We start from the raw sequence: 20289 nt of genomic DNA, 5'->3' as shown, positions 1-20289 counted from the left end.
TGTTGACTTACTTGCTGCAGGCCACTGAGGTCGATTTGCTTCCAGAACTGGAAGTCCAAGCAAAGGTCCCTCCAGTACTTGCAAACTAAAGAGGCGCACAGGCAACGCTCCTTCACAGTCAAATGTGAGAGAACCTGCGGTGACACAGAAGGTTGTTAATGACGGAAATGCATCTATGAAAAATATACAAAACTTAGCCAAGTCTTGCATGACTACTAACCTTAAGAAGGATGGAAGAAGGCAGATGATTGATACTTAATGGATCAGCAGCGTCGGAGCCTCTGGCCTGGCAGTCGTCATTGTGCTGCAGGCTGGCGGGGGACAAGTCCGAGCTGGGGGTCAGCTCCACCTGAAGGGCCGACCCGCAGCAGCCGTCGGCCGCGGTGGAGGAACATGAGGATGACGGAGAAGAGGACGAGGAAGAGGGCAACGGGCGGATGGGAAGGTGGCAGTGGTCGCCTTGGGAGTTCGAGGAAGCCTCGCCCACGCTTCCGCCCACTCCTCCGTTTTCTATGCTAGCATCAGGGGCAGAGAAGGCACAGCGTGGCTGCTTGTTGCAAGGCGTGCACCGCTGGACCTCGGAACACTTCCTCTTACACACCTACATACAGAGAGATACAAACAGGCTCATTCAAGCAACTATTTTTCTAAAAAGCGTGCAACTTTAATTCTCCACTAAGAAACAGACAAGATAAGCTGAATCATTTAGGTACCGTTTTATTTAACTTAAAGGATAGTTCTGATTTTTGGACATGAATTTATATTGCATCCTCACCTCTAGTAGTATGCGATCAGCACTGACTTACCTCTCACAGTGTTCTGTGACACGAGTTCTGGTCCGATTTTGGTCAAGAGGAAAGTAGTCCGGCAAGTTTGCTGGGGTCACGGAAATAAAGCGTTTTTCTTCTAAAAACAATTTGTGTTCAAAAGAGTGATATATTTGCATCACTAAACTTTGCAACTCCATTACGGGCACTATTTTTCTGTTCGTTCGTATCACTGCACGGTTCTCTGCATACAGCTGATAGACGCGCTGCATACAGCTGATAGGCGCGTCTTCCGCCATAATTATAACTTCGAAAAGACAACTTGTAGATTATTGCGCCTCTAAGTTTTGTGATGCAAATGTATCACTCTTTTGAACACAAATTGTTTTTAGAAGACAAACGCTTTATTTCCGTGACGTTAGCCAACTTGCCGGACTACTTTCCTCTTGACCAAAACCGGACCAGAACTCGTTTCACACAACGCTGTCAGGGGTAAGTCAGTGCTGCCAAAAAGAAATAATAATAATAATAATAATAATAATAATAATCAGGGCAAAAGAGTGACTATTTTTAAGAGACTACAATATAAAACGTTTTCAATTATTTCACCTTTTCCACGTGTTCATTCATAGTTTTGATGCCTTCAGTGAAAATCTACAATGTAAATAGTTATGAAAAAAGAATAGCATTGCATGAGAAGGTATGTCCAAACTTTTTGGCCTGTACTTTAAACTAAAGTACAATGTTGAAACTGCACTTAAGGTTACAGCAGCTAACTAATGTTGACATCAACTTTTTAGAAACAAAACCTTGTGTTTGGTGAACTCGTCAGCCTACAATGCTAGCGTATTATAATGTGATTCTAATGGTAGCATTTGGAGACCTAAGTATTTTTTTCAGGTAGTACTTTTGTGTAACAAGTTTGAGAAACAAAGTGAAGCGGAAACTAAAAATCGAAATTGTCTTTTCATTAAGAAAAATGTAATATTTTAATTTTTAGGCCAAAATGACCTAGATGAACGTTCCATCAGTATTTTACCATCTCAGCGTAGTCACTGGTGCAGCCGGGTACAGGCACAGGAATGGGCACAGTCACAGACACACCAGCAGTCCGAAAAAGAGCCGGCGGTGGAATGAGTTTCGCCGGGACCGCTGACAACAGGCTCCTCCCCTGCCCTTCCCAAATAGCTAACTCTGGTGGAGAGAGCAGGAACTTGGAGCAGTCCTCGGGAGATGCGAGTGTGGCGTACCGCTCGGCAAGCTTCGAGGCAGCTGCCGCAGCGCTGATTCCGACTGCGCCGACGCCCGGGACGGTGATGCCGGTGACGCTGTTGTGACGGCACCCACTGCCGTTGACGCCGGCCTCCAGAGGGTCGCTGTCCTCGCTGAAACCGCCGCCGCCGCTGCTGCTGCTGCTGCTGTGGATGATGAAGCACAGCATGCAAGGCCCCTGCAGGAAGCAGTTCCTCTTCTTCTTCTTCCTGTGATGTTGCTTGCGTGTCTTCTTCTTCAGACGGTAACCATTTTTCGAGAGAAGATGGCCCATATAGATGACTCGAGAAACCTCTAGAAAGGAATTGAATAAAATGTTTAATTTGAAAATGCTGAGAACCACATCAGAACAAGAGTTAAGTATTCCATGGGTAATGCAATGAGGTCAACGCTGAAGCACCGTGGAACTTCCATCTATTGCTGTTCGTGTGTGTTCATTAGGGTCAGAGGTGAGCTGCAGCCTAGTCTGTCTGACTTTCAGTGAGATTCAAACCCTGAACCTCAGAACAGCGAGGCAGATGCGCTAACCACTACCGCACTGTGCTGCCTCGTGCAACAAAATACCCCCATTATTATAAACACCTGTCAATACGTAGTCGTGAAGCAATGTAAATTACAATAACACACACAGCTAAAGTAAAACCTCAATGCACATGCACATCAATCTGATTATTATTACCTTTGCAAAGGCAGGTTTAATCAAGTATTTTGTTGCACTGTGCAAACGTTACGATGACTCAATTTATGAGCATATTGCGATAATAGTATGGTAAAGACATGGTCGCATGGTGACTATCGAATGAAAACAAGAAGGTGTAAACAACAGAACAGGTGGCCAACTGAGCAATGCATACAACAAAGCATCACTACAGTGGTGGCCAAGTATTTGCAACTTGAACAATACCTAATCCGTTAGCATTTCCTGCTTCTTTGCAAGCTTTATTGGATGATAAAGAGGCGACTGAGAGAGCCATCCCGCCAGGCTAGGTGGCTCCATCTTCGGATGCTAAGAATTAGCTGTAGCAACGAGGAGACATCCCTCACCAGTTCGCACGGTGCTCCCACACTTGGCCGCCGAGCTCACATAATAGTCCTCTTTTGGACGGTCGAGATGAATGATGACACCGCTCGGGAGAAACAAGGACACGGAATAGCCTCGTTAGCCTAGCAGCGCCGCACTAAAAACAGTAACAGCCCTGGCTTCGGAACACAAGAACACTTCCGCACCGTGGGGGCAAAAGTACGGAAGCTGAAGAGGACCGTTCGTAAGACCAGTGTCGCATCAATGAATACAGTACGGTATAAATCATCTAACAAATGTTAAAATAAAAATAAAATAAAAGCGTTTTATTATTTATATTCGGTATTATTTTTTTAATGTTGGTTGGGAAGCAGCAGCAAGGTGTTGAGTGGTCTGCCTCAGAGTTCTGAGTGCCAGGTTTGAATCAGTTCTCCCATGATCACAACTTGAAATTGGTTCTTTAAAGCCTCTCAATTGTTCATGGGCGTGAATGTAAATGATTTTTCTTTACTTTATTGTGCCCTGAGGCGTACCCAAGACAGCTGCTTGACCTCATTCGCCACCAATGAACACTAACTATGTATCATGTTACTTTCCTTTTTTATATAGATTTTTATCGTCAATACTGCTGCGCTAGTAATTTTCGAGGCATCACAATTGTTATAAAAATTCATATAGGAGAGACGATTGTTCGTCCAACCAACAGTGGAACGTCGGTGTGCTGTCCGTTTTGAGTTTTAACACATTTCATCCTTAGAGACTTTTATTCATAAATATGTACAAAACGCACAATTGTACATAAACTTTATTTAAACAACAATCAGTAAACAAAACAGAAAAATATTTCATAAATATTTTTAAAGCTCCAGCGAGTGACGTATGGGGAATTGGGCGTGGCATTCCAGCCTTCGCTCAACACCTAAAAATAGTCCCAAGACAAAAATGGCAGAAGTGAAGTTGCCCGTAACGCGACAAATCGAGAGCGAAACTACTCGGGAGAGTGGATCTCCTCCGGTCAGCGTGCACCTCCAAGACGTGGAGGATTGTTTCATTTACGACCGTCACGGAACGCCCATCCCGTTCAAGAGTTTGTATCAAGACAGGAAGTCGATCATTATTTTTGTGCGGGTAGGGAGAAACTTCATTTGCCGTCCATCCATTTGGCAGCAGTGGTTAAATAAGTTTTGGAAAGTAGCATTAAGTGAGCTTGGGTCTTGTGCATAGGCACAAGAGGCAAAGGGCTGATTGTATAAATAAATAAAGTATACAAAAAGATGACACTTTGTTTGTAAACAGTGTCTTGTGGTTGTGGTAACCTCTCCCAAAAATGTCCCTGCAGAATTTCTTGTGTTACAGCTGCAAAGAATATGTGGATGATCTTAGCAAAATACATAAAGAGGTTCTGGAGGTGAGTCCTGACTCCCAATACTTCTAATTCTGATTCTTCTCCTTCTTCTGCTACTGCTGGTACTACAACTACCACTAATAATAATAATAATAATAATAATAATAATAATAATAATAATAATAATATGTATTATTTTTATTATTATTATTATTAAACATTGTGCTGTTTTTCCCACAATTTAAACGGTGTCTTTAAAAACATGTCTCAACATGCTTGTTGTCAAAATACAAAAAGGTTGAGGTTTGTTGGCAATTACACACCCACATTTCTTGTCCAGCTGAAATATGTTTTGTGCGTACGTGAACAACTGTATACTTACGTACGTATATACTGTTCGGCCAATGGTGAGTCAAATGTTTTGTTACCAGGACGACAAGGGCCTTGTGACTGTGAATTGTTTCTCATCGCAGATGTAGAGCCGAGAATGCGGGACAGAAATGTGTGCCTATGAAGACAATGAAAGCATTTTCGCTCATGGAGGCAGCACTTCATACATGTCTGTGTGTGCTAATAATGCACTCAACAAGATTCAATACAACTCTTATTGAATAGTTATTGTATCTTCCATTTAAAAAATAGACACATGCAAAATACAGGTATACAGACTAAGAAAGCATTTCTTTTTTTATTTTTTGAAATAAAAGCTGTTGGGGTTTTTTGTTGTTGTTTTTTTGCAGGATTGTGAAGTTAGTCTAGTTGTTATTGGTCAGTCTGCTCATCATCACATACAGGTAGGCACTTCTCTTTAATATATGAAGTACTGTGTTAATGTAGCATCCAGTCATGTTCTGGCATCTCGTCCAGCCTTTCTGCACACTGACAGGATACGCTCATGAGATCTACGTGGACCCTGAGAGGATCATTTATCACAAACTCGGCATGAAACGAGATGAGACGTATACAATCTCAGGTAAAACCCAGTAAACACAGATTAATGCCACATTCATGCCGTGAATGAGGATCCTTTCATTTCTGTTTGAAGCCCAACCGAGTCCTCATGTCAAGTCTGGTGTCTTTATGGGCCAAATGAAGAGTATATGGAGAGCTATGACGAGTCCTGCATTCGATTTCCAGGGTGATCTCCATCAGCAAGGTGGCGCTATCATTGCAGGACCAGGTCAGATTTGCTTCCCTTTTTTTTTTTTTAAACACAAAACACAAAATACAGTAGTTTACACACAGTTCAACATTAACACTGTATAATAAAATTTATTGCACAAATATTTTGAATATTGAACTCAAAATATTAACTAAACTGTACTTCTGCAGTGTTTTTCTTTTCTTTTTCTTTTCATTCCACACTTTGAGAATCACTGCTGTTGCTCATCCATGCAAAAAAGGTCCATCCAACTCTTTGCAGGCCCTCAAGTGCATTTCTCCCATTTTGACATGAACCATCTGGACCACATGCCCATCAACTGGCTGCTACAGCTCGCTGGAGTTCAACACACTATCAACTTCAGCAATAAACCAAAAGTCATCCATGTGTAACCAGCTGGCATACCCAAAGTGGACCCATTGTGCTTCTGCTTTGCAACACGGAAGCTAACGATACTGGGGGCTTAAAAAAAAAAAAAGTTTTGGGACTACTCACCAGTATTTCACTCCCAACTTGACTGCAGAACACCTAAATAAGCCTTACATGTCTTTGCTTGAGATTCAAGAGCATATGCTTTGTAGAACTTATTTGTTACGGCCAGTTTTGTTTTGTTTTTTATAGTATACTAATGCGCTCACATGTGGGAAGGAAAGCCATATTTGCCAGTGTGCTTTTCAGATGTGTACAGAACACCAAGAGAAAAGTAAAACACAAACACAATGAACACACTCACTCATAAGATGCTTGTTAAAGGCACTTATCTAACGCACAGACACTACAATATAAGTATTTTATTAAGTATTTTTATTTGGGGATTTTTTTCTTACTCAAATACATTTGCAATGTGTTTAAAATGTGTTTTAACGAGTCTAAATATGTTTAAGTATGTGGAAGGTACAAAACTAGTTCACAAAATTTAGATGGAGTCTCCAAATTGTGGATGTTATGTGTACAAATTAAGTGGCTCAGAAGATGGATGGATGGATGGATGGATGGATGGATGGATGGCCCATATATGCACCACCTTTCAATGACGTGGATTTGTAGTTTTGTGAGCAATACCGTGTCCTGCTATATGTACTGTGTTCATATCCATCCATCCATGTCAAAGTTCTTGCTGTGAAATTAAAACAAATCAAGTGGGGCCCCGGGAAGAAAAGTATCACTTGGGTCCTGCTTGCCCCTTGCTCATCAAAAGCCTCAGACCTTTGCACAATACTGGAATTGTGTGGCCACATCGTGAAACATACAGTTCAACATGAAAATGGCTGACAAAAATAAACTAACCATTTACAGCAGGGGTGGCGAGATCCGGTCCTCGAGGGCCGCAGTCCTTCAGGTTTGGGATATTTCCCTTCTTCAACACAGCTGATTCATGATCAGCTCATCAGCGAGCTCTGCAGAAGCCTGATAATAAGCCTGTTAATTGGAATCAGCTGCACTTCGAGTAGGGAAATCTATAAAACCTGCAGGACTCCAGCCCTCGAGGACTGCAGTTTGCCACCCCTGATTTACAGTATATTGTGCCCTGCGATTGGCTGGCAACCTGTCCAGGGTGTTCCCCGCCTACTACCCAGAGCCAGCTGAGATAGGCTCCAGCACCCCCCGCGACCCTTGTAAGGAATAAGCGGTCAAGAAAATGGATGGATGGATTAACAGTATATACACGTTTGAATGATGTACTTGAGTGTTAATCAGTACACAAGCTTTCTATTCTCCATTTAGATAGCAATATTGGTGTATTTATATGTTTGTGGTTGATATAAACAGTGTTCATTCCAAAGAGCTCATTTGTAATACTGTTTTGTTAAATAAAGTATAGTTTCTAGTTCTTGACCACATCCACATCTTACTGAAGACATTGACTTTTATACTGGTTAGTTAAATAAATTCAATAAAACAAATGTGCAAATTTTGGTGGTAAATGGCTCAGTGCTTAGGCCTTGAAGATCCACTATTGATTTCTGTTATTTAAAAAAAAAAAAATAAATCGCTCTTCCTGCATCACCTCTAAAGTATCCAGTACAATATTTGTCTCCATGCAGCGCATATGGCACGGCAGATGACGTCACCGCCATTGCATGGTCACGGATAAGGGGGGCTTTATTCCAGCACCACTATCACTTCTCGCGCGCCGTGCAGGTTAGCCTACTGCACACTACACACTACGTCACATGCAGGGGATTCTGTCAGCACAGAACCTGCCCCTGCCTAGTTTGCACGTCACCGCCAACAGAGGAGAAGGGCTTGGTAGCACGGTTGACATTTTCGGTGCGCCGCGAACACGGCAGATCGAGGGGAAGACGGCGAGGCCGTGCAAGAGGACGAATCATAATCATGCGTCGCGCGCGTGCCTTGCTGCAGCCCTGAAGGCGACATGAAACGCAAGAGCGAGAGGAGGCGAGTGGAGTCGAGGAGGAAGAAGTGCTGCGCAGCCCTGCACGGCTCAGAGGCGGAGCCAAACTCGGATATTTACATTGAGATTTCGGGTAAGGGTGAACCCAGTCAACTTTCAACCGAGTTTGCACATCGCTGCGTGGCCACAAAATGGCCCTTCTTAAATGGACGCACAGTGATTTTTTTTTTTTTCCTCTAATGTGGCGACGCCATCCGTTCCGTTACCGTTAATGCATGGTGCGTTTTGGTTTTGTGGGGATTCGATTTAATTACACAGCCGTAAAACACCCACAATTATCATCATGGTCATCAAATTAGTTCTTCCACAATTGTTTGTGGTTTTATATTCATCGAAACAGTGACGTTTAACAACATTTAAATGTTCTTACGCCCTTCATCCGTTCTGACCATAGACATCATGTTGGTGGTGGGGGGTGGGGGGGGGTCTCCCGAGTGACTATGATTGGACGCGAACACAACCCAGCAACCGCCTTGTGAACGGTCCCGCAGCCTATCGCGTGTCAGAAAAGAAGAACTTTAAACTAAAATGGGAGGGATTGATGGCGGCTTCCTCGAATGGCGTCAAGCGTTGAATCCCTGTCGGCCAATGGCGTTTCGCGGTGGCTGAGGGGCGGAGCCAAGCGCGAGCTCACTTTTAGCATAGTGCGCACTTTAGTCACATGAAACTCACCCATCGCGTTCATCTCCAGGAGACTTTTCAGAGCGTCAACTTTGATTTGGAACACTTTTAACTACGACGCGGGAACTTTGCTGCACGACTGATCCGTACTTTCGATTTTTTTTCAAGTGAGTTTCACGGGAGTATGTGCACGTTCTTGTGAGGCGAAATCAGGTTGGCCATGTTCAAAACAGCTCAGGGCAACATGACCGCGGACGATGTGTCGTCACGATGCGTTGAGCTCCTCAAGGGTAAGACTGCAGAAAGAAAGAAAAGAAATCTAAAGTGGAGACTGCAGATGTGAGTATGCACGGTTTTAAAGCAAGTAACTTACTTCTTCATGTGCACTTTTATAGATCAATTGTATTTCGCCATCCTTCAACAAAAGATTAAAAGTTCGACAGAACGTCACTGCTTCTGCATAGATGAAGAGCTGGCATATGAGAAGTAAGTCAACTTTCATCCAATTGAACTGTGATTTTACATACGGCATTTTTGTTAACATTGTTTTGGTGGTCTAAAACTAGACAATGTAAGTATTATTATTATTAGATTGTAGATTTGCAGTTCGCTCATCACAACTTTTCCCCTTTGCAATCTATTCACAGCCATTTGCTGAAAAAGTATCTCAATTGTAATGTTTGTGCTCTTTCTCAAACGCCCGAAGATGCCACCAAAGCTCAGTGTAAATAGGAATTGGTGTCAAGGAAGTATGCTGAAATGATACAGCTCGACTTTGGGACAAGCTTTTTATGTTGGGAGGAAGTAAATATAGTCTGAGTTGTAACACTGCATGAGCAATAAAATAAGCCAATTATAAAGGATGATTCATGATGAGTTTGAAATTGTAGTTGTGGTGTATTTACAGTTTGAACTATTGTCCGTGGTGTTTAAAATGCATGAATGGATAATAAAAGCAATTCTTACTCTGTCTATCTATCTGTTTGTTTATTTTTTAGTTCAAATTCAGAACAATTATTTCCGCCTAAGAGAGGATTTGTCTGAAGGAAAAGTGTCACACAAACTTTTCTGAAAATATCAGTCATTCAAATCTTGTTCTCTTACAGCTTCTACGCAGACTTTGGCCCCCTCAACCTGGCCATGCTTTATCGCTTCTCTTGCAAGCTGACAAAGAAGCTCAAGGTAAGTAGGACACTTGACAGAGGCAAACATTGCAAGGGGTCTCTTAAGTATGTACAGTGGAGACTCTCAGGTCCAACCGTTTTTCCCATAACAAATAATGGAAAGAGAACTAATCTGATAATGAGACAAACTTCATATATAATCTTGAAACGTTTAATCTATCATGTATTTTCCATGACCTGAAGCCCACCACATCTCAACATCCTTTCATTAAGCTCCATTTGCTCCACATCTGTTCAAACAAACGCTAAAAGAAACACGGCCGCCCAGAAGTGCTGATTATGTCATATTAATTGTACGATTAAAATGTCCCTGTCAGGTAAACAGATGGCCTCACTTAATAATATGTCTCTGCACAGTCTTGTACACTTTCAAGGAAGAAGATTGTATTTTATACCTACGGTGACCAGAAAAAACAAGCCAACGCTGCCTACCTGATTGGCTCATATGCCGTAAGTAGGATCTGCAGATATCAATTTGTATCATAACTGTTCTAATAATTAATGTATGTATTATGTCTGTGCGTGTAGGTAATGTACCTTAACATGATGCCAGAGGAGGCCTACAGTTTGTTGGTGTCAAAGAACCGCACATACGTTCCATTCAGGTAAAACTGCTGGATTATTTATTTTCTGTATCGACCAATCTAAAATTTTCATTATAAAGTGATGTGATAGTTGTTTTATTTCTGAAATTGGTTCACAAAAACACATTTGATTTTGATGTTTTTGACTTTTCCAAGTACAAAAAAAATAGGAATTTTACATGTTAATTTAATGCATATGTATTAATTATAAATAGCATTTAAAGTGAGTCTTGTTTTTTTTCTTATTTAAATAAATGAAATATACATTCTACTTTTTTTTCTAAAATTGGTTCACAAAAACACATTAGATTTTGATGTTTTTGACTTGTCCAAGCACAAAAGGAAAAAAAAGGAATTTTACATATTAATTTAATGTTTATGTATTAAATATAGATAGCATTTAAAAGTGAGCATGTTGATTTTCTTTTTTATTATTATTTAAATAAATTAATTTCAATACCGGTACACATTCTTTTTTCTTTTTTTTCTTTCTTTTTTTTCAAAATTGGTTCACCAAAACACATTAGATCTTGATGTTTCTGACTTGTCCAAGTACAAAAGAAAAAAATGAATTTTACATATTAATTGAATATTTATGTATTAAATATAAATAGCATTTAAAAGTGAGCATGTTGATTATTTTACGTTATTTAAATTAATTAATTTTTGTATGCTACCTTGACCATGTTTGAATGTTTAATAAGAAGTAGAAGTTGAAATCCTACCAAAAAAATTATATTTGGCAGAGATGCCTCGTTTGGAACCTGCATGTACAATCTGAATATCCTGGACTGCCTGCGTGCCGTCCACAAGGTAAATCTCTAACGCCGCCCGTAATTGCCGAGTCATGCTCCCACTTATGAAATTATCTTCTGCCAGGCCCTGCATTACGGCTGGCTTGACTTCTCCGACTTTGACGTGGAGGAATACGAGCACTACGAGAGGGCAGAAAACGGAGATTTGAACTGGATCATCCCGGGAAAGTTCCTCGCGTTTAGCGGCCCTCATCCCAAAAGCAAAATAGAGAACGGCAAGTTTACTCCGGTGTGATGTTAAATATAGCACCTCACACTCATGCCTCGTTTCATCTTCAGGCTACCCTCTGCATGCACCTGAGGCCTACATCCCATACTTTCGGAAACACAACATCACCAGCGTCATCCGGCTCAACAAAAAGATGTATGACGCCAGGCGCTTCACCGACTCGGGCTTCGAACATCATGACCTCTTTTTCGTGGACGGGAGCACGCCCATTGACGCCATTGTCAGGAAGTTCCTCAACATCTGCGAGAACGCAGAAGGAGCCATCGCCGTCCACTGCAAAGGTACGAATATAAGAGCAACCGAGCCGGAATGAACAAAGTCCTGTTGACAACGCTCCGGGTTTATTTCAGCTGGCCTGGGGCGAACCGGCACTCTGATTGGCTGTTACATGATGAAGCATTACTGCATGACAGCGGCGGAGGTTATTGCTTGGATTCGGATTTGCCGCCCGGGGTCCATCATCGGACCTCAGCAGAACTTTGTTGAAGAGTAAGTTAAACTAGACTAAGTGCAATTTCTGGAGAAATTGCGTGGGAATGCTGGAAGGTGAATGCTAATAGCTGAATGCTAGCTGAATGCTAGCTGAATGCTTATGAAGTAAATTGAAAGATACATATTTTGAAAATTACAAAGTTTTAATTGGAGTTGAAAGATAAATGATTAAGAAGAAAACTGGAACTGTAATCTGTCTAAGGTGGAATTTAATCATTTCAGAGAAACTATAATCCATTTCCTGAAACGATAGTCAGTTGTTATCAAACTAGGTCAAACTAGCAGTCAACAGAAGGTTTCAATAATTAATTCTTATTATAATCTTCGGATAATGTGCTGTGATGTTTTCGTTCAGGAAGCAGAATAGCCTATGGGCAGAGGGCGATGTCTTCCGGGAGAAGATGCTCAACGAAAGGAAGAATGGAAAACTGGCTGTGACCAGAATCCTCTCCGGAGTTGATGACATAAGCATTAATGGCAGCAACAAGAACAGAGCATCCAAGAAAGGAGAGATGGAACTGGTACGTTTTTGTAAATTATTTCCAATTTGGTGTAATATTTTGTGACTGTGTTTTCTTTTTTTGCTGGGTTAGGGTTATGACGACGACGAGGACCGGAACGGCCTGACACAAGGTGACAAACTGCGAGCCCTGAAGAGCAAGCGGCAGGCCAGATCCTCCAGCTCATTATCGTAAGTAGCAAGATCGACTTCCGCTGTCATCGACTGGCAAATCAATCAATTTAAATGTGGTTAGTTTCCAGTCAAAAATGTGTTGTTGGTTTTTTTTTTGCTCTCCTCTGAAGAGAGCAATGTTGTTGTAATGGTTAATCATTTAATTGGACGAGCACTTGAAGATAGTATTTATTAGGTTCGGAGCATGCTTTCTTATAATACTGCTGTAACTTGATGAGTAGGGTTGGGTATCGTTTGGTTTTATCCGATATGGATGCCTTCTCGGTACTTTTCAAACGGTTCCCGTGCTTAAGCGGTTCTCAAATAGGTACCTAAAAAAATACAAAACGACACGTTTTTTGGGTCAAAAACAATACACTTATTTTAATGGTTAAATTGAACATATTATGATAAATAAAGGTGAAATGAGTCACTGTGGTAACTTGAAAGCCAGAAATAAAAGTATTACTGTTACTATCAAATTAGTTTAGAAGATACACCTAATTCTTCAGGTTACTAGTAGTAGCCCATTCTGATTAACAGCTTACGACTACAACATTTATCATGTTTATCATTTAGTCTTCACATTTTTACTACAGTATTTAAAACACAGCCTGAGACAGGAAGGTCACCTAGCTAGCTAACAATTTTTAGCTAACCTTTCTGTTGTGTCCCTGTGAACATTTTACATACAAAATAAACGACTTTTGAGTTTCACATAAAGCAGAACGTGAGCACCAAGTGGAAATATACAGAGCCACGTAGAAGTTTGTCACACACATGTTGAATGGCAATGGTGTTTGCTAACAAGTTTGCTAACCGACGTTAACTAAAATTTGCGATTGGCATTAAATGATGAGACTTACCTGAAGAAGAGGCTGCAATCAGTGTCATCAGTATCATCTGCCATTTCAAACATACTGGCAGTGGCAGGGCTGCGAGTGGCGCTTTGTTTTATTTTCTCGAGTCTGACTGCTGCTGCTAAGTGCTTGTTTTTTTTGGCACGTAAACACCGCGCACTGCTCAGCTTTAATACGGACTCAATAGTTACCAAGTGTTTCATTAAATGTGTTAGTTTTACCACACCTGTTGCATGTTGCACTCCCAAAGGCATCCTTCTTCCTTCTTGGTTAAAAAAATAAATCCAAACATCCGACCGTTTTTCTTTCGGTTTCCGCATCGCGCTATGTTTTCGACTGCGACGTACCGCAAGTCACGCAAGTTGACACCGGAAGAGAGAGGGGGCATTTACGATAAAAGTCGGGAACCGAAACGAGGCACCGGAATGTTCGTTTTCATTCGGTCTGGTTACTACCGCTTAAGTCAGATCTGGTGCCGTACTCGTGGTACCGACTTTCGATACCCAACCCTATTGGTGAGCTAGGCAGGCCTGGTGTATTCTTGAAATAATCCTCATCTGGGAGGAATGTACGCCACTCTGTAATATATTAGTCGTGATTGATATGTCAGGAAAGAGTAAGGTCAAATATGAAGAAAAAGCAGGCGGCTAAGCCAGGACAGATAATGCGTATGTGCCATGATCCGAAATCAGGGCTCCGTTGGCTACCGCCAATCTTCCCATGTGGATGTGTTGTCCCTGTGCCAGGCAGGTGGTAATGGTCTGCTGCGGCCTCACAGGCGCGCTCTGGCCAGTGTGTTGCCTGTCGTTTAAAAGATAGCTGAGGGAGAGTGTTGGTGTGGACAGGAATGAAAAGAATGTGAGGTTTGCTTTGAAGGAGGTAAGAGCATGTCACTTCCATTTTTTTTTTAAAAGCGAGATACTCTTCCTGTTGAAAAGAATGGCTGATTTGATTTTGTTTTCATTTGGCTTTGCTGCGACATAGATTTGCAATAAGTACAGTAGATGCACTACATTTACTCGTGCCTCTCATGGACTTGTTGTTTTGCTGTTTTTGCTAAAAGCTATCCTTTGGTCTGCAGCAAATTAATGCTCCCGATGAAGATAAGCGATTAGTAAAAGGGAGCGTTCCCAGCCCCCTCTCTTTGAGAAAAGGCTTATACAACCATCTCACTTCACTATAGTGGATTATATATCCCTCTATTTATAAAGGAGTATCTCCCCTCCATATGTGACATTACAGATTTTTTTCCCCTTGCAGCGTGAACAAGTGCAATTCCATTTTTTTTTTCTTTTTCAAATCCAAGCTCGGCTTCTTTGTATGCGGAACTAAATGGGATATGTATCCAACGTGACCGCAGTCTAGACGCTCAGGACGTCCTCATCCGACCTACATGTCATCAAATGTCAAATGTGCAATGCAGGGGCAGGGGCTTGGGATAGACCATTCACAATCGTTCTTGAATTTGTAAAATATTCCAATTTCATTTAATCCAACTTGGAACAAAGTATTAACTCAAGCGCTCCCAGCCATTTTCACTGAAGCAACCCCCTTCACTCTCGGCTGTTTTACTGGATTTTGACTGATTTTGCAAGGCCCATAGAAAATTGTGTTTAAAATAAAATAAAATAAAAAATAAATAAATAAAAAGTCTATTTTTATCTGTTTCCGTTTTGCAGCAATTAGCATTGGAATATAGCTAAGTTTCATTTTTTGCAACATAGCCCTGGTTGATCTCTTATACTCTGCTGCCACCTGCTGGCTGTTTTTATAATAACTACAATTGAAAGTAGTTACACAATCTCTTCAGTGCAGAGGCTGCATCAAAGCCTTCTGTATGCTCTAGCATAAAAACAAAACAAAACGTATAAATACTTCTTTGGGAGCAAATGAGTTAAGTGGACATTTGTGGTGATGGTAATAATTCAGCCACGTGTGCAGTTGGAACGCGCGTAGCATGTAAACAGAGGAGCAAGGACCTCAGATGTTGCAAATAAGTTATTACAAAAATTAAGTGAAAAAAAAAACAAATGTAGGCATTTTTTCTGTTGTTGTGTGGTGAGTCATAACACATTTTCAGCAAGGCCCTAATACTCTTTTGTACACATGAGCGCCAGACAGTCAGTGTTGTGCTGGAGTCATCTTTCTCCCAAGGGAAAATTGGGGCAAGGTGGACATCTTCTTGCACTTTCGGCCGAGTGGTTTATCAGCGTTGCTATTCAACCATCTAACCCCCAGCTGAGCACTCACCATTGAGCTTCACTCTTTCACACTGAAGAGCATGTCATATTTCACTGCAAATAACGTAAAAAGCACCTTTTCTGCCTTTTTCCCCCTCACATCCTTCCATGCATGGCAAACGAGCACGGCATCCTCGGACATGCACGCTCATACACGCCTCGTACATGTCTTTTAATCTGTCTTTGTGTCTAACGTTGACTAAATGTTGGGTCGAGTTCACATGGATTTACTGCCTGTTTTTGTTTGTGTTATTGAGACTGGATCAGTAACGGTGTAACGTTGAAGCTTGGTTACTCGATATTTGCATTCACCACCAGACGTAAAGCTTCACTGTCAGAATGCTACATTTCTGATACTTAGTGGTGTATTTTAGCATGTGCCGTTTTTTATTAGTTTGCATATTAGATTATTGCTATACTAAATTAGATGGTAAAATAGAAGTCAACCCCCAAAGTTTCTTTATAATATGTGGTATGTGCCTGCACTAGTGTAAACACAGCATACTGATTAATATTGTTTTTGTGGAATATGAGTTAAGCAGCAAAATCCACCTCAGGGGCCCTTGCTCGTGACTTAAATGACATCACAGCTGCTCAGGGCTCAGTTAACGACCAACCACAGCTCAGCTTCAGAAAACAGGTGAGCAGTGATTGGTCGTTACCAGAGCGAGCACTGAGCAACTGTGATGTCGTTTTCAGTCAACAGCAAATGGCAAAATGGCCGCCCGCTGAGATGGATAAAAACGGATGAATTTTGCTGCGTAATTCCACAAACGCAACATAAATCAGAATACTGTGTTTAGAGTTAGACTAGTGGGGTTGCATAGATTTATTTTATTTGTATTGCTTTTAACCACTTTTAAGACAATTTGGCCAGACACTGATGAAGCTAACCTTAAAAAACAAAAAAAACAAAAAAAAAACAAATCTTAGCAGGTGGCATCTTTTGGTTTTAGTGATTATGCTGTTAACCCATAATATCTTGATTGTTTGATTGATCCAGTCCCAATGTAAAAAGCAGAGCGTTGCCGACCTTGTGTTCCGCCCAGTTGTCTCTTTTTTTTTTTTTTTTTTTTTTTTTTTGCTCTTGATGGATTTGTCCTCCTTCTAGATGGCTGGTAGCCATGCTGCTCTCCTCCCTGTGTAGCCTTGCCCTGTGGTGGATTGTGTATGGCTTCCCTTCTTCCATCCTGCATTTCTGTATAGACGGGTTAGGATTTCAATGAGTTCCACCGGCCCGTGAACCCCCTCAAAAAATGTGTGTGGTCCCTCAATCTGGATCAATCACTGAGAATGCTGTAAGTGAACTCCCAAGCCAAATCAGACATACAGTTATAGGGGGGGAAATGATTTAGATCACGGGTAAAACTAACTACTGTAGTGTAAAGGCAAGGGTTGTCTAGCGTCACATTGTGCATTTACCCTACTAGTACAGTATTTTGCTTTGCTAATATCACCTGGCTGTAATGAGTGCCAAATAAATCTGAAGTCAATCTGCATAGCTTTGCCCACCTCGACAGTCACGTCAATCGTGTTTTTTCACAGGCAAGAAGAGAATAAGATTCACACAAGGTCAGCATCACAGTCTCTTAAGTAAGCTCGGCTATATCACGCAGCATCACTCAACTTCAAACGTGGTAGCCATTGACCTATCTCCTCTGCAGCAGGGCCGTCCTACAGGCCAGCGTCCAGAGCTGTAAGACTGGCGTCAACTCCATGGCTCTGTCAGACCACTCCGATACCAGGAAGAGGACCAGAACCTCACTGCCCGCCAGCGGAGTAGCATGCAGGTCAGTGTGACACGTAGATGGTAGAACTATAAAGGCACATATCTACCACATAATGGACAGTTTGGTTCATTTCAGTATGGTATGCAAATTTCCCCACAATCTATCCAGGGTATCCGTGAGTTGGCCTAAGACATGCTAACAAAATGGAGACCAAAGTCTGTAGGCCTATTTACTTATTTAAAGTGGAAGTCAACCTTAAACATTTCTTGACAATAATATGTGTGACCTCACTAGTCTAAACATGACATTCTGATTAATTTGTGGAATATGCTTTATGCAGCAAAATCCAGCCATTTTTATCCATCTCAGGAGGCGGCCATTTTGCCACTTCCAGTCGACTGAAGATCACTGTTGCTCAGTCAACAACCAATCACAGCTCACCTGCTTTCTGAAGCAGCGCTGTGATTGGTTGTTACCTGAGACCTGAGCAACATTGATGTCATCTTCAGTTGACAGTAAGTGGCAAAATGGCTGCCCCCTGAAATGGATAAAACATCTGGATTTTGCTTCATAACTCATATTCCGCAAATGTAATATTAATCAGAATGTCATGTTTAGACTAGTGAGGTCACATATATCATACTGTACGGTATTATTGTAAAAAAAAAAAAAAAAAAAAAAAAAAAAAAAACATTTTTGGGGTTGACTTCCCCTTGTAAGGGCAACAAGAAAAAAAAAAACCAGGATATTTAGTTTGACATCGCTGTGATTAGTATCAGAACAAAAGTGTGCCAAAAATTGATATGGAGCGTATTTCATAATTTTGTATGGGGAGGTCCTATTTACGACATAATGCAAATTTAGACTTAAATTGGAACACACTCTTTGACCCACACTAATGCAGTTGTAAAGTCCTAAAAGTACACAATTGTATGAAAAACAGTTTTAGATCACAATTATGAAGCAATAACATAAAAAATAGTAAGTAGGGCACAAAATGAGTGTTGTCTTTCCACATTTGCACGCAGTCCATAACCTGAAAGCAGCACGTCAAAGCAATCGTAACCGAAAACTCGCTTCACCAGACAAATGGTAAGGCAACAAATTGTACTCCAGTCCATACCCAACTGTCTGGGGCCCATTATTTGTGCATCAAAATACGCATTTGAAAATAATTTTGCTACAACAATGGCCCCATACAACTGAACCAAACTGCACCATCAGCGATGTGTTGTGTCCTTGCCTAATATGTCACGAACAAGGCAACCCAGAGGCTATAGCCACTCTTGGAGCCCAACTTATACGCGTCCCCTCTCTCTGCCAGCTCCATATGTGGCAGCCCACTGGTCGGCTCCCTAAGCAACTTGCATGTAGTGGCCAGCGGCAGGGAGCCGGTGTGTTGTGAGCCGTGTGGCGGCCGTACAGATGCGGCCAACACGTGCAGTCACGTCAACTTAAACATGGCGCACTTGCAGGCAAGCTCCCCTCAGATACACATGAAGGCTCACTGAGAAACACAAATACAAATGCACTTTCCTTGCTCTCTGCGATACTAATTAGGGCTCTAGAATGGCGAGACCTACACCCACCAGGTATAGACTGGAAATAGCTGCGGATAAGCACCGTTGACAAGTCATAATGAACACTGACAGAGACCATATTAAGTTACCGGTCATGCGTAATAGTGCTTCAAATAAAGAACTTTATGATGACCAGATTGTTAGTTATTTATCAATCAATATCGCCTTAAGAGGCAGGCAATTTTGTTTTAACATTTTTGGTCTTTCTTGAGCCCTGCTAATTCTAGTTGGGTTTGGGCAGCAGTTGGATGATTGGACACAGGTCAAATTTACAATCTCTTCTCATTATAAATGTTATCAAAAGGTATTTTATTGCAAGGCTGCTGCCACATACAGCCCAACATAACCGGAGAAATAATCTTTCCTGCTAAGTCTTCAAGTCTGCCTGCACTTCCTTCCAGCGGCACTGCTTGCATGTCCTCCAAAGACGAGAGATGTTTGGCGTACGACTTGGCTATAGCTTCCCTTGTTCCTTCTCTTGCCCGTAACTGTCACACGAGTCTCCATCATCCTGTTCCTGCTATTCATCTCATCTTTCTGCCTTTTCTCTTTGGCACACAACAGACCCGCCTCCTCCAGAGGACGTAAAGCTCGCCATGCTTTGCAATCTGAGCGATTTTCTAAGCTGTGGTATCTATCTCCTATCTTTTGCTCATAATGCTTTTTAAGTCTTTGCAACATGAAACTGACAGTATTCTAATTCAAGTGTTTATCTCCATTGATGTTTCTTCTGTTCTTCAGTCACTCCATACCTAAAGCAAGAGCTCCTTTACTCCGTTGAACCTGTGGAAACCTGAAGACATACTTGAGTGTTTTATTTTCAAAAGATTGTTCAAGCAGCTGGGTATGGCTTGATTCTGTACGTTATTCTCCTGTGTATATATATATATATATATTTTTTTTTTTTTTTTTTTTACACATGGTCCTAATCATTTTCTGATTAATCCTCAGTAAATAAGCCTGAACGTCCAGATTAGAATTTTTATTCGAATCATTTTGTAGCCTGAATGTCTGTCCATGCTCATAATGTACACGTCTTATCTCAATACTATTATGCACTTGTGAGATGTTCAGTTGATGTATTTCATGACTGTAAATATTTACTTACTCGGAAAATGTGTAAATATTTTTGTACCGTTTATCAATTCAAAACCGTCCTACTGGGGACATACTATTATGAATACTCATTTGAAGCATATACTGTATAATCATTTTTAAGTAAAAGAATAACCCTGCTGTCCCTTTTCATTAGTGTACCTGCACAAACATGTTTTTATTTGATACAAACAGATCACTTA

The 20289-nt window shown here is 41.3% G+C and overlaps 3 protein-coding genes across 21 annotated transcripts in view; 2 read left to right on the top strand and 1 right to left on the bottom strand.

Annotated features, from left to right (window-relative positions):
- The window catches only part of fbxl17 (F-box and leucine-rich repeat protein 17), a 231927-nt gene extending 228648 nt beyond the window's left edge, over positions 1–3279 (bottom strand). Inside the window, exons 1-4 of one of the 2 annotated variants that reach the window (XM_077522758.1) lie at positions 3084–3279; positions 1807–2333; positions 221–601; positions 12–134 (exon numbers count right to left, since the gene is read on the bottom strand). In XM_077522758.1, the coding sequence (XP_077378884.1) occupies positions 12–134; positions 221–601; positions 1807–2313 (1011 nt within the window). In that variant the 5' untranslated portion in view covers positions 2314–2333; positions 3084–3279. The remainder of the gene's footprint in view (positions 1–11; positions 135–220; positions 602–1806; positions 2334–3083) is intronic. The other variant, XM_077522761.1, reaches the window with a different exon arrangement.
- Positions 3280–3960: 681 nt separating this feature from the next.
- On the top strand, positions 3961–7479 carry prxl2c (peroxiredoxin like 2C). The gene is made up of 6 exons (XM_077520740.1): positions 3961–4188; positions 4400–4468; positions 5146–5199; positions 5273–5378; positions 5451–5585; positions 5829–7479. Exons 1-6 carry the CDS (start codon positions 4003–4005, stop codon positions 5957–5959), a joined length of 681 nt encoding a protein of 226 aa, XP_077376866.1. The 5' UTR covers positions 3961–4002; the 3' UTR covers positions 5960–7479.
- Positions 7480–7687: 208 nt separating this feature from the next.
- On the top strand, positions 7688–20227 carry cdc14b (cell division cycle 14B). Of its 18 annotated transcripts, XM_077520724.1 has the most exons (16): positions 7688–8056; positions 9000–9090; positions 9711–9786; positions 10146–10238; positions 10317–10393; positions 11119–11185; positions 11252–11402; positions 11467–11697; positions 11767–11905; positions 12264–12429; positions 12502–12599; positions 17227–17274; positions 17346–17471; positions 18736–18886; positions 19556–19621; positions 19733–20227. In XM_077520724.1, the coding sequence occupies exons 1-15, from the start codon at positions 7945–7947 to the stop codon at positions 19577–19579; spliced, it is 1650 nt and encodes a 549-aa protein (XP_077376850.1). In that variant the 5' UTR covers positions 7688–7944; the 3' UTR covers positions 19580–19621; positions 19733–20227. The 18 variants fall into 18 exon arrangements, 14 of the variants coding, with proteins under 14 accessions (XP_077376850.1, XP_077376857.1, XP_077376856.1 ...); XR_013283452.1 differs by having other exon boundaries at positions 18736–19621; XM_077520731.1 differs by lacking the exon at positions 18736–18886 and having other exon boundaries at positions 17227–17253; positions 17349–17471.
- Positions 20228–20289: the final 62 nt, after the last annotated feature.

Source organism: Festucalex cinctus, chromosome 5, assembly GCF_051991245.1.
Source record: "Festucalex cinctus isolate MCC-2025b chromosome 5, RoL_Fcin_1.0, whole genome shotgun sequence".
Taxonomy (NCBI): domain Eukaryota; kingdom Metazoa; phylum Chordata; class Actinopteri; order Syngnathiformes; family Syngnathidae; genus Festucalex; species Festucalex cinctus.
This window is presented reverse-complemented; position numbering and strand designations above follow the sequence as displayed.